Source organism: Notechis scutatus, chromosome 1 (assembly GCF_049901735.1).
Source record: "Notechis scutatus isolate UNSWTSFEM ecotype Mainland chromosome 1, rNotScu1.2, whole genome shotgun sequence".
Classification (NCBI taxonomy): Eukaryota; Metazoa; Chordata; class Lepidosauria; order Squamata; family Elapidae; genus Notechis; species Notechis scutatus.
In genome coordinates this window covers 252992603-253007435 of record NC_142009.1, presented here as the reverse complement: position 1 = coordinate 253007435, position 14833 = coordinate 252992603, and the positions used below count along the sequence as shown (strand labels likewise).

At 36.0% G+C, this 14833-nt stretch overlaps 1 protein-coding gene across 1 annotated transcript in view; it reads right to left on the bottom strand.

Annotated features, from left to right (window-relative positions):
* KIF18A (kinesin family member 18A) overlaps positions 1 to 14833 on the bottom strand; it is a 51910-nt gene that overhangs the window by 23486 nt on the left and 13591 nt on the right. Inside the window, exons 8-13 of the mRNA XM_026664627.2 lie at positions 14165 to 14239; positions 13817 to 13923; positions 10826 to 10994; positions 7157 to 7321; positions 3454 to 3575; positions 1386 to 1621 (exon numbers count right to left, since the gene is read on the bottom strand). Coding sequence (XP_026520412.2) covers positions 1386 to 1621; positions 3454 to 3575; positions 7157 to 7321; positions 10826 to 10994; positions 13817 to 13923; positions 14165 to 14239 — 874 coding nt within the window. The remainder of the gene's footprint in view (positions 1 to 1385; positions 1622 to 3453; positions 3576 to 7156; positions 7322 to 10825; positions 10995 to 13816; positions 13924 to 14164; positions 14240 to 14833) is intronic.

Genomic DNA, 14833 nt, shown 5'->3' with positions numbered 1-14833 from the left:
CCAAATGCTCTTCAAGGGAAGCTCCATGTAGACCCCATTGCAGTAGTCTATGTAGAGCACAACTGAATGAGTGTAGGGATTCCTGATCTAGTAGCCAGTGTTCTCTACTTTGCATCTGATGTTTTAATTATACACATACATACATACATACATACATACATACCCTCCATTGTTCAGTTCATAAATGAATTCAGTCTAGTGTCCAAAAATGGAAATATTTCTGTTACTTTGACAACTAAACTCTATGCAATGATGCTGCATGTGAAACACAGGTTTTAAAGTAAGAAATAATGATCATTATATAACAGGTGGTGAGTTTTTTTAAGTCTCTGTGCACAAAGCCTGTTTCCTGTTCAACATCTTGAAAAGATTATAAACTAAAAAAAAAACCACACACACACACACACACACACACAAGCTACAACAAGGATCTGCATTAATCTCCACCCAAACATTTTCTTATTAAAGATATAAGCCAGGTTTTAGCAGTTACCAAACTTTGGCTCTCTCAGAAATGTGTTTTCTGAAAGAAACAGCTTTTGTTAATTCTTGCCATTTTATGTGTTGTCCCCTTTTTAAAAGAAACAGAATACCACAAGATTTGGAAAATAGCCTCTTTCAACTTAGTTCAAATCATCAATGATCAGGTACAATTGGGGACCAAATTCAAAACAATTTAGGAATTCAAAACTTGTTTTTCCCAATTGACTGGCAACCTCATAAATGGAAATAACACAGGTAGTTTAAGAGAATACCCTGAAATTTCCATTAGATTGCCAAATTGGAAATAACCATTCTGATATTTTTAGCAGTGTGGATATAGATACTATAGATACTATAACTGTATTTTCAGATAAAGGATACACTCTATATGCAAGTCATTCTTAGACAAATATGAACCATTTGTCAGAGACTAGAGTAGACCATTCATGAAGACCTGAGAAAAGTTATTTGGATAGTGTGATGAGGTTATACATATAAAGATCAGATTAGTGGTAGCAATAGTAGCCACCCAGAATCATTTTGTTATGATATGGGCAGCAAATAAATTTAATAAATAAATGAAATAGTATTCTTTGTGACACTGAAGTAGCTGAATGGTCATGTCTAACTTAATTATCCAATTATCCAGAGGTTTCATCACATCACTGCTCCTGCTGGCTTGGACCAACATGAAAACATTGGGAAAGATTCATTTTATGAAAGGTTCTAGGGAGGTTGGAAACCTATTTTCTTTCCCTTGCATTTAATTGATTACACGACAGTAAATTCTAGGAAAATATCCATTAGGTTATGTTAGGCTTTACTGTAAATCTGACTTTTGATATAAGGTCATTTTCTGTGAATATAAGTCAACATTTTATACACAAAATATAGCTACTTACTACAGGGTGTATTCCGATAGCTCACAAGCTGTGGAAATGACATGATAGCAGACATCATGAGCTGATCATTTTGATCTGATTCTTCAACAATCTGGTCAGCCCAAATTACAGCTTTCTCTCTGCGAATGAGCTGTTTTAACTCCCTGAAATCATCCTCAATGACACCATTGGCTAATTGCATCCTTTTTAAAGCAATATACTGTTTTACTAAAACCGGAAGCGAAAAATTCAGGATTCTGTAATAATAATAAGAAAACTGTAAGTATCTTGAAAACATATTAGGAGACAGCACATTAATTTTATTTAATTTTAATAATAAAAACATGCACACATACAATTAAAATGAAATACAAATGTTTGGGAGGAAAAGATACAAATGATTTCACTGTTGGATATTTTGATATGAGATCTTCCTTCCTTCCTTCCTTCCTTCCTTCCTTCCTTCCTTCCTTCCTTCCTTCCTCCTTCCCTCCCTCCCTCCCTCCCTCTTTGGCAGCTGCCTAAATCAATAGTAATTATTTTCCAGCAAAAATTCTCATAGAGTTCTCTTTAGCAAGATTTATTGAGTTGGATGGAATGAGGTTACAAAAATGTCAGCAGCCAAACTGTTTTCAATTTAGAACCAATAGACTGCTGTGTACATTAGTGCAGTTGCTTTCTGTTACTCTAACAGCTCTTTGATGAAGTGGCAAGGAAGCTGGTCTCTTCACTAACTGTTTGCATCTGGTCACTTGCACATTACTTCTTGAATCACTATCAGTTTCAGAATCAGCTCTTATACAATGCTTCATAGGTTAATCACCTGCAGCTGCTTTTTGTTCATGGGACATATCTTTCTTTGGGACTCTGTTGTTTGCCAGAATATATGTTCTTTGATCATCCTACCTAAGAAAAAACTTTGGAGCCAAACAAAATCAGGTTTAAGCTACTGCATGGGTCACCTGCAAAACCCATTTTATTTTTTTCTGAAGTAATTCCAAGAAAGGGCTAAAATTATGCTTTCTTTGGAATTAGTTCCAGAATCGTTAGGAGAAATAGAAAAGTCCAGAAGCTTTGACTTTCTTCATATTAATGTACGCTGGACAACTTGTATCACAGTATAGATAGTACTTTCTGGCAAAGGGCAACTTTGGGTGTTTTGTGGCATTTTAAAGTTTGTCATTAAAAAGTAGGTAGGATATTAACTATTTTTACTTGTTTTCTGGAAAATAAATTATTTTCAAATGATTTTCAAGTGGTAAGAAATTATAAGATTATGATGAGTATTTTTAAACATTATTTGAACATTAAATTAACTCCAACTAATTACATGTTATCTTAAATTCCTCTTTCCATTACTTTTTTTTCATTACACATACAGTATAAATTCCATCTGAGCAGCATATCTAAAAGAAAACATAGAAGCTTACTCCAGTTTAAGATAAGGGTTATTTTCCTGCTTGGATATTTATATCATCTTTTTCAATACAGTGGTACTTTGGTACTCGTCGCTAATTTGTTCCACCAAAAGTGAGCAAAGTACTGAGCAAACCATGTGACATACCACATGAGCCTTTATTTAGGTTGAAAGAATTAGAGAGTCACGTAGCAGTCAACGCCAGCTAGTTCTACCTTGTGTGTCGAATATTGTCAGAAAGATGAGTACTGGGACAAGATTTCTGTTTCAAAACATGTCAAGTACCAAATTGAATGAGTTTTGAAGCAGTCAAGTACTGAGGTATGATTGTACAATAATAGAAAGTACAAGTTCCAAGTCACAGTAACTCTCATGTGACTATAATACACAGTCACATAGCATAGTTTAATATGTTGGGCATGATTTTTATACTACATGCAAAAGAATTTGGCCTCATTCGTATTTAAATGGAGCAAAAAAAAAATTGTTCTGAATGGGATGCTTTAAATTTTCTAAAATGAAAATAAGATTGACTCCATTTATAGCTTTTGCAGAAAATTATCCATTGCCACTTTAAATATAAAGTTAATATAATTACTGATTTTATGGGTATCAAAAATAATTTTTAAATAGAAAATATAATTAAATGAGGCATTTTTACCACAGACTTACTTTTCGGTCTGCTTATACCGCTGATTTTGTTGGGAGGCTAGCGTTTTCATGTATTCGATTTGCGTTTTCAAATCTTGAATTTCCAATTTCAAGTGACAGCACTGCAGATCTGTCTGTAGATCCTTGAAAAATTTAAAATTGAAATCAAAATTATGCACTATATAACTGAAAAGTATCAAAATAAAATGTTTGTAAGAACAATGCAAGTCATTTATTTCAACAATGGGCATGACTCCAGGCTTGTAGAGAGTGTGATCAAAAGTCCAGAAGGCAGCTGAGACCTTGTGGTCGAAGCTCTGTGACACATAAAAAACAAGCAAACGATCAATTATATGGTTGTGGCTGTCATCTGGACTTTCATGACCATATCATACGGGACATCTCTACATTATATAATAAGGAAAGTTGGGCAATGTTATACAATAGTAGAACATCTTAATTTAGGAGAAATAAGGCAAGCCCTATATGAGGCGAAAGCCAGAGAATATCTTGACTTTTTTTTTTTTTTTGGCAATTTACATCATTTTCAGCCAAACTGGTCAATGCAAAAAGACAATGGTAGATATTATTTGCCTAAATTTGGTTAAAGCTAAGAACCATGAGGACAATTGAATTAACGTGTTTAAAGATCAAAAGGCAAAAATGAAGTCCTCTCTTGGGACGAAGACCACCTTAAGTCTTGGATTATTGTCAAGAAATTAAGTGTAAACTGATGACAAATCAGGAAAGACCAAGAGAGTAGGCAAAAATGAAAACACTGTCCATGTGCTAATGCCTAGAAACCATCCAAATTGAAGAGGAAGTACTGGCTCTAATGGTAGAAAATAATGAAAAAATATTGGAGAACACCCTTCAGCATGAGGTCTTTTTTGATTAAAATAAACATCAGGGGGGATCTGTTTGTGCCCAGGGGTTTGCCTGGCTTGTGGTGTGGAGATTTTTTTTGTTTGTGAGTTCCAAATAATTGACAGTCTGGTGGAATCATCTCTTCTGTTCATGCTTTCAGGTCTTTTTTCAATCTCTATGGCTTCTCTGATAATTCTGTGGCTGGGGTTTTCTATAGTGGCTAGGGTTTTGGTGCCATTGAAGTTGATGCTATGACCTGTGGCTTTCATGTGTTGGACTAGTGAGGAATTATGTTCCAGCTTTTTTACTGCATTTTTGTGTTCATCCAGGCAGGTACTTATTCTTCTATTGGTCTGTCCAATATATGTGGCAGGGCATGATGCACAGGGGACTTCATATATGCCTTGGTTTTCCAGGTCAATTTTATCTTTGGGGTTTCTTAGGATGGCTGCTATTTTTCTGTCTGTTTTGAAGGCAGTCTTGATGTGATGCCTGTGTAGTATCTTGCTGATTTTGTCTGTAGTAGCTCTTATGTAGGGCAGGACAGCTGTTCCATAGGTCTGTTCATCTTTTAGGTCTCCATTATGTCTCTGTGTTTTTGTGGATCAAGCTGGTGATTTTGCTTTTGTGGAAGCCGTTAGCTGTCAGTACTTTAGTCAGGGTGCATAGTTCAGTCTTTTTCTGTGTCTTGTCTGCCAGCCGTTTGGTTTGGTGATTAGTGTTTTGGCCACAGAGTTTATCTGTGCTGGATGGCGGTGGGATTGGGCATTGAGGTAGTGATTGGTGTGTGTTTTCTTCTGGTATATGGTGTGTCCTAGTGTGCCATCTGTTTTTTTGTAGATTAGTAGGTTTCGGAATGGTAGTTGTTTGTTTGTTTCCATTTCCATGGTGAACTTGATTTTGGGGTGTGTGTTGTTTAGGTATGCTAGGAAATTGTTTAGCTTTTCTTTTCCATAGGGCCAAATTACAAATGTGTCATCGATGTATCTTAACCATAGTTTGGGTTTGTGGGTGGCATTAGCTAGGGCTCTGGATTCGAATTCTTCCATGAACAGGTTTGCAATGATGGGTGACAGTGGTGATCCCATAGGGGCTCCTTCAATTTGCTTGTATCTTTGTCCTTTGTATATGAAATATGTGTTGGTTAATATGTGTTTAGCCTACAGCAGTATGCTAGCCCCAAATTTAAAACTGAAACGGCTGTGAAAGTCTGATTCACAGACGAACACAATACAGAAGCCTGATGATGGCAGATGAGATTCTGCCAAAACATTGCCACAACTTTAAAAGCACAACTATAATGACGTGGGAAAATACCCGAACAAAGCTGAATATCATACATGTAAGTACCCGTGAAAACTTAAGAAAACATATATATATATATAACACGTAACACAGCATTTTCTTTTTACTGCATCATAAGCACACACACATACATAATACTGAGTATCTGCAAAAGTATAAGTCATAGTTGAATAAAACAGCTACTGTTTTGAATAACCGGTGAAATATTCAGGGCCTTATTGACATCCAGATTCTAATCATTTTGACTCAAAAGATCTTCCCTTATTTTCAATAATTTATATTCCTCTCCAATTTGTTTTGTTTCAGATTTATTTTCAAAACCAAACTCTTGAATTATAGACCAGTATATAAAAAACACCATTTTATCTTCAATTAAGCAGTAAATTTCAGCCCATTCCAAGTTTGCATATTTTGTTATTTCTAAACAGACACTGTTAGAAGTCAAATGCATTGGACTTTCAGGGAAGAGTTATTGGCATGTAGAGAAGAATGCAGAGAGAATTCCTACTTTCAAAGTGCATAATTGCTTTCCAATCATGGAACCCAGGAGTTCTTTGATGGCTATTTCAAGAGGAAACACTCAGATTCTATTCAGATGTTACAAATAAGGATAAGCTCAATACAAGAATCACAGTGGTGTAGGTTTGTCTGCGGGCATTGTATATATGATATAGGCACAGACAGAAGGTTTGGTCTAACATAAATAAAAAGTCACAATGGCTAAACATTCGTTAATACAGGATGGTTTGCAATTTTATTTCATCAATTTGACCCCATTGGAAGCTTATTCCATTATGTCAACTATAATAAATGCTCATATTTTACAGCCAAGTATCCATGTTCAAGAATGCCTTATCCAAAACACCAGCATTACTTCAATCTGCTTATCAATGGGATTTGTTCCAATGCTCTGACTTATCTTGTCCCTCACTAATTAGTGATTCCTATAATAGCAGACTCTTTCAACTTAAAAAAAAACCTAAAATCACTTAGAGTAAAAAAAATTTCAGTATGCAATTGGAAGATGTCATTGAAGGATGTTATTAGAGAATTACTATTGAAACCCATATGTGTTGTAAGCAGAGGGTTACTCTGTAGCATTACCAAAAAGTATCATCAAATTCTGACAGTATCTTTAGGATAAGTAAATACAGCTGTGATTAGAGTCAGTCATGAATGCCTGTGATTGTTTATAGCTAATGGTTTACATCCAATTTATGAGGGGAAAAATGCTTGCTTTCTATGGTTATAAGAAGTTGATTTTCTCCCCTTGAAAAATATATGCAGTGCAGGATAAAGATCAGCTAAGTCACCTGCTCTTAATATTGTTAATAGTTATTTTATACTGTTATTTTTGATAGGTACAAGAATGTTGTTTATAATTTAATATTGATGCTATGATGTTGCTCTTGACAGGAGCATTTTGGTGATGCCGATGGTGTTTTGATTGTTATATATTTAATAAGTCACTACGTATGGAGTTGGCAGCATATACATTTTATAAATAACTTATTGCAGAGACACAATCAACCAAAAGAATGAAGCCGCTTACTGGAGGAACATGACCATCTTGACCCAGGAGGCGCATTTCATTCTCCAACCTATGCAACCAATTTGTGTTGTCCTCAAGTCTTTTAGCCACCTCTTCTTCTTTCTTTTCCAGATGTAAACGTCGACTTTTAAGTAAAGCAAGCCGGTGATCAAGTTTGCCAGTTGCCTATAAGAAATTTAACGGGTTACTATTGCAAAGAGTACTAGCAATAGCACTTCGACTTATATATGCTTCACAGTGCTTTTTACAGCCCTCTCTAAATGGTTTACAGAGTCAGCATATTGCCCCCAACAATTGGGGTCCTCATTTTACCAATGTCGGAAGGATGGAAGGCTGAGTCAACCATGAGTCTGGTGAGATTTGAACTGCCAAACTGCAGACAGCCGGCAGGCAGCAGAAGTAGCCTGCAGTACTGCATTCTAACCACTGTGCCACTGTGGCTCTGCCAGATTCTTACACCATATTTTGCCTTATACAATGTGATTAAAGATTAGATTCAACATCATATACAGAGATTCCCTGTGCAAAAGGAGATTCTTTTCCTGTCTCTCTAGCCACCTGAAATAGATTTGGGGATGTGTTGAGGAAGGAGAATCAATATTTTCTATGTTTCCTGGTTAAAAGTGAGAACTGAATAAAAACCTGTTTCCTCTTGTCCATGCTACTTCATTTACTATCATCTATAACTTTAAAAACAGGGATATCCTGAAGTTACATGTTGTTATTTGCCTATTATTACCACTGTTATTTTGCTATATCGGGCATTAGAGTATTGGTACCATCAATAGATAGTTCTTGACTTACAATAGTGATCGGGACTGGAATTTCTGTTGCTAAGTGAAGCTAATATAAAGTGGGACTGCACTGTGTAGTGATGGCAATTCCTGCAGTCCCAGTTGCATCATTAATGGGAATCCCAGGCGTTAGGCAAGGTCACTTTCTGCCAGGTTCCCACAGTCAGTGAAGAAGCTGGCAGGAAGCTGCAAATCCCAGGCTGGCAGGCAGATAAGTGGTTCCTGCCAGGTTGGGGAGGAGCAAGGGGGTACAGGAGAGAGTAAGCAAGAGGATTGAGGCAGGTGCACAAATAGCAGTGTGGGTTGGAGAGGTTATGAAGGGGTGTGTGCAAGGGTGCAGCATGGGTATAAGGCATGGCGAGGCTGAGGAGTGTGTGGGGATATGTGAGTGGCTGATGCAATGTGAGTGTGTGCCAGGGTACACGACTAGGGAAGACTTCATCAATTTGTAATCTTCCTTGCTGGCTTTATCAATGATTTTCTGGGAAAGCCAGTAGGGCAGGTTGCAAATGGCGATAACTGATCCTGATAACAATCAAAAGTGAGAACTGGTTGCCAAGCACCCAGATTGTGAACATAGCACAAGAGAGTTGCTGAGATGGATGGAATTCCAAGGAATGGTCTTAACCACTGTTCATTCAACACGGTTAGAATCTGAACAAATGGTCACAGGTCAAGAACTACCTTTAATTCAGTTTCCAGTTTTTCAATCCACTAGTAGGAACAACTTACTTCCAGAAGTTGGGAATTCTCTAACATTGGAAGTTTTTAAGAAGAGATTGGACAATCATTTGTCTGAAGTGGTATAGGGTTTCCTGCCTGAGCAAGGGGTTGGACTAGAAGACCTCCAAAGTCCCTTCCAACTCTTATGTTATGTTATGTTATTCTATTCTATTTTAGTATGGTTGGTTAAAGCAATTGATTTACATCTTTGACGCAAATTCAAAAAGATATATTTACATTATTTTATTATTACATTATACTCCCTTGCCTCAAGATACTTTTCAAAAAGTTTGTCCCAAACTGGTCTTTTACTTCCATGTTAAAGACACAGTTATCTCACTGGAATAAAAGCTAATGAAAGAATAAAGCTCATATGCATTTCTCTTCATCTACAGGTACAGCAGCAGAAAAAAGAACTATCTACTGCCATTCTCAATTGAAAACAGATGAAAACCTGAACACACAGACACACACACAAAACTGTTTGCAATTGAAATTCAAAGATTGATATTGATGGTTAATTGATATATAATGGAAGTTTATCTGCATTTAGCCTGCTCAAGCCCCATTGGTTTTTTTTCAGATAATACATTTTCTCTTTAGAGTTTAAAGATTAAAATAAAAATATTAATGTAATTTAAAAAACAAAGGAGCCAAAAAACCAATAAAAACCAGCAGCTTGACCCCGAGCTCCCTTTTCTCTCTTTGCAGTTATTGAAGACTTAGTATGAAATTAAATAAGAGCAGCAAATTGCTAAGAGGATTGAATTTCAGAATAGCACAGAATAAAAATGCAGTTTGACTTGGGGGATACCCACAGACCGAGAAGGATAGTGAGAGCTTAAATAAGGGGGAAAAAGAGTAAGAGTGAGAATATGTGTGTGTGTGTGTGTGAATGTTTTTTTCCCAGCCTGGGTTCTGTAGACTTAAATAGGTTCTGTGAGGGCAGCAAAAGGGGAAAAAATTATCAAATAGACTGAACCCCCTGCGCCCCATTCCTGTCTTGATGATGTTCTTCTCTTCTCAGTGGCGACAGCTAGTCCCATTTAGTGACAGTTTACAGTTCCATTGACGATGAAAAAGAAACTTTTGTGACCAATCCTCACATTTACAACCTTTGTAAATATATATTTACAAATACCCAAAGACAAATTCCTTGTGTGTCCAATCACACTTGGCCAATAAAGAATTCTGTATCTATATATTCTATATCTTTGCAGGTTTGTAAACAAGAGGAAAGCTGAAGTAATTGTGTAAACCAAGTAGCGGTTCTACTTAGTGATCAATTTACTCAACAGTCAAGTTGCCTGTCCAAATTGTGTTTGTTAAAGGAGGACTGTATGTATGTATATGTCACCAACATTTACAAGGGCTCCACTTGGGAGGCTTCTCGTTGCCTTGCTTTCCTCATATGCACAGATATTTTATCCTTGGGATGGACAAGCCTTAGTGTATTCTTGGGTCTGAAGTGTGCACGTATAGGGTGTTGGCTGAAGATCCTCCTGAGCTTTTCTGATATTACTGCAACATATGGAACGACAATTTTGCTCCATTTATTATTTTCTTCATTATGGAGGAGCTTCTGCTGGGTCTTTTTGGAATAGCCATACATTCTGAGGGATATCTGGGGGGGGAGGTGGGTGCCTTTGAGACAATGTTGACTCCTGGCAACTGCCTGGACAACTTCCTGCAGTTTTCTTAGCAAGAATGCTTTCTAACGGACTTCCCATTGCCTGCTTCCCAAGAGCTGTGGTGGTGCAGTGGTTAGAATGCAGTAGTGCAGGCTACTTCTGCTGATTACCGGCTGCCAGCAATTCAGCAGTTCAATTCACACTGGCTCAAGTTTGACTCAGCCTTCCATCCTTCTGAGGTCAGCAAAATGAGGAGCCAGGTTGTTGGGGGCAATATGCTGACTGTGTAAAACCCTTTAGAGAGGGCTGTAAAGTGGTATATAAGTCTAAGTGCTCTCGCTGAAAGAATGTAAAAGGCCCAAGGTCACTCAAGTGGCTTTATGCCTAAGGTGGAACTAGAACTCACAGTATCCCAGTTTCCAGCCTGACGCCTTAACTGCTACACCAAACTCTCCAACATTAAATATAGTAATATTTCAAAAACATAGAAAGATAGCAGATCTGTTGTATAAATTGCTTACCTTTTCCAATCGCTCTGGTGAGCAGGAACATACTATTTCAACTTGTTCGTGGCACTGTTTCTGATAATGTGTTTTAAGGACATTTTCTTTCAGTTGTAAGTCAAGCTTGAGGAACTCTTTCCTGATTTCTTCTCGATTTGCAAACACACACTTCAAAGTTTCTTTTAACCTGTCCCAAACATTTATATCAATGAAACTGGTTATAGAAATAACACATATTGGGGGAAACAAAGAAATTGCATTACAGCTTCTGCAGTTTCTAAAAAAAAGTTTTGGTTAAAACATCATTGGCTAATTCTAATATCATTGTGATGTATACTAAAATCTCCAAGTTTCAGGCAGACTCTTGTTTTCTCAGGAGGCATACAATGAAGATCAAGTATTAATTACCACTTCTGACATCTGTACAAGGATAACAAGCCATTTCTTTCATAACCTTTCTTGCTTAATATTAAGAAATTATTGTCAGCTGTTGAGACTTTCATATATCGCCCCACCCAGCCTATGCAGACCATTCAACCTTTTAAAGTTACAAATTATGGAAGGTATGAAATGGCCAATCAAAATCCTCAAGTAATGATGTTTTTGAGGATTATAGTCTTAAAATATTCTCTTTGGGGCCGAGTAATATAACTGAAGGTGAATAGGCTATATATTGCACTTTTCCTTCTGGACTTTTTGAAGGTGAAAAAAATGGATTATATTTATACAATTTTTTTAAAACGAAAGAGCAATCTAATTTTCTACTCCAGTGTACACTAAAGTTGTTTCTGCTGGCTGCAACTAATGGAAGTCTTCTTTTATTGACGAGTGGGAGTATCTCCTCATTGCATATAACGAAATACATTTGGCCAGGTCATGTAGGGTGTAATGGAAAAAAAAAAATTTACATAATGTACCTTCAGGTTTGCCAGCCTGCTCTCTCATCATACCTCATTTGGTTTTTATTTTTTCCCCCCAAAATTAAGATTTCTGATATTGGTAAACTCCAGCCTTAAATTTTGGGAGCGAATCTAAATGAGTGATTTAAGTCTAAATTTTCCTTTCTGAGGCAGAAATCCAACCAGTGCACTGATCCTTGGAATATTGTCCCAGGGCCATAAGACTGCCCTAAAGATAAATCATGGATTTAAAGAGGGGGACTACTGCGCAGGACCATTTGTAAGAAAGTGGAGTAGTGGGTGTAAAAGTTCTAAGAACTCACAGCCTCTATTGAGGGAAAAAAACACAAAACATATAAGAACTTTGATTTCTTATGTTTTAACAGTTCTGTCTTTATTAACTGTTTTTAACAGAAAGGTTAAAGATCCTTTAATTGGAGAATTAAAATGCTGGTTACCATGGGAAGGTTTTATTGTAAAAACTGAGATGTTTCACACATAATAATTAGTTCCTATGATCCTCCCTTTGGGATTATTTCTATATATGGAATTACCACAGCTCTAGTTAAAACATCTCAGAAATATAACAAAGTAAAATTACTACTTAATGTGTTTATTATCCAGAAAAAAGTGACAAGTTGCCTCATTATATACAGTTTTACCCCACATAATTTTCTAATGTATTTTTATCCTTTTAAAAGAAGTTTGTATTTCTTTTAATAGTAAAATCACCCACGCACAATCTCTATTATGGCATTTTAAAAACTCCCACTTTGAAATAACTAATTTTTTAAAGAATAGCCACACAATGTTGCTGTTAACACAAAATTATGTTTCTATGCCTGGCTAAAAGAAGAATTTTGAATTCTGACTGATAAAAACAAATCTGAAGTAGTCACATTTTTAATCCCTCAAAATGCCTAGCCCTGAATTTAATAGCTTATTTTTCTTGTGCATTTCTGCTACTATTTTTCCATTCGATTTCTAGAAATTCAAAGGACCGTCTTTTAAAAACACATTTTGGTTACATTTTTTCTCAAAACAGGCTGCAGCAATTAAAGCATATTAAATATTGAAACATTATAATCCATACACAAAGAAAAGAAAACTAATGTATTAATCAAATAAACCATTAAAATGGTTTTCACCAGAATTAAGTGCAATAGCTTTTTTATAAATAAAAAAAAGGTATTAACAATGTGATCAAAATTGATAAATAGAAAAAGATTAAAACAATCCTTGAAAAGGAGTCCTAAACCCAAGAATAGAAAAGGGCAACACACGTGAAGGATCTATAGAAGAAGATATCCCATCTATTCCCAGAGATACTCCCATATTTAAAAATATGGCTTTCAATTAATCCTGGAAATAAATCAGAAACCAATGTAACTGTTTAAATAAGGAGTCACATTGGTTTAAACCACTGAAATTACCAAACAGGGGCCTGTTAGTCTTGAGACAGAGATTCAATCTGTACCACTGGGTGAACATTGGCTATAATGAACTTTGTTATTAAGGCAATCAAGAAAAACAATGGTAATGGTTGTAATTTGTACAATATGCTAAACCCATGATAGCCAACTACACGGCAGCTTCTGTATGTGGTGTGAATCTAGAGTTTAGGTTAGTTTATCATATTTAATGAGTAGCAGCTTGGTATCCCTTCTCCTGCAAACTTGGGAAATGTAGTCTTGGGTAATGATGGGATCACTAATCAATACTATACGAATATGGGTTAACTTAGGAACAATAACAGTGATCTATCAGATTGCACACCTGTCCATCAGACTGTTATCACAAACTGCCCAGCAGGCTCCTAGTATAGGGCCTTCAGAGATTGTCATACACCCATCAAGGCTAACAGCCATTGATCCCCACAACTTCCATGAATTGGTCTCAGCCATATTTGAAGCCAGCCAATCTGATAGCCAGTACCACGTATCCTGGTATAAGATGAGGCTTCTGTTGTATAGAACAGCCAGGCATATTACAGTACTGTTCAGGAACAAAGATTGAAACAAACGATGCATTTATATGCTTCATTATGCCAGGAAAACATGTAAGCATGAGTTGTTCTGAACATATAAAAATAAATAATCATAAACACTACCTTGATTTTTCAACTTGCTGATTTGTACTTATTGCTGTATCTTGATTACTGGGAATAGATATTTCCCCCATTTCATATAGTTTCAGTTTCTCTTTCAGCATTAAAATCTGAAACAGCAAATAATTTTATAAAAATGGAGGAACTTGGCACACATTCTCTTTTTTAATCTTATATTTGTAAAACAATTTTTAAAGCTTTCGTTATTATATTTCTAACACCTGATTTTCTTCAATGCTGTGGTACAATATTTATTTTAATGCATAATAATTAGCATCAATACTTAATTCTTTATTCTTACATTTTTTAAAAAATACTAACAATTATTAACAATGATAACAGCAGACATACCTCTTTTTCTTGTTGTTTACAGGTCTTAACATATTGACTTATATGGCTATCCAGACTTACAACATTGCTCGTTATCTGTGGAGGAATGGATAAAAAAGTTAGTATCACTTTTTTCTTTATCAATTGTGATGTTAGTACATTCACCTTTTCTATCAGTGCTTCTTAAAAGTTATTACCTAGACATCACACAGCAGTAAATAAAGGCATTCTTGGTAAACTTATCTTAAAACCAGCCAACCCTTAGAAACAAAGTGGGGAAAAAAGCACAAAATACATGTGACCAAATCCAATTGCCCACGGGATTGAATTAATTCTTTGGAAAGGCAGAGGATTGCATTGAATAGGTGGTGAGGAAATCAAGTGGAATATTGAATGTCAAGGAACTATTTGGATGTTATGGTGGAAGGAAAGAATGGATAACCAGAAAAAGGAATGGAAGAACAACTATTCAACGTAGCTTTTCTAGAGATTCATTGGACAAATTGTTATGATGAGTGGACTCTTCTTGTTAAGAAGCCTTCTCGCCCAATTTTTCCCTGGTCACCAGGGCTATTTAACTAATTTAATTAGACATTATTATTTTACTTGCTTTGAATCTTCTCATATCTGTAAGTCCTTTGGGAATAGAGTGGCATATAAGCTCCAGCAAATAAACGTTAGAGGTTGACC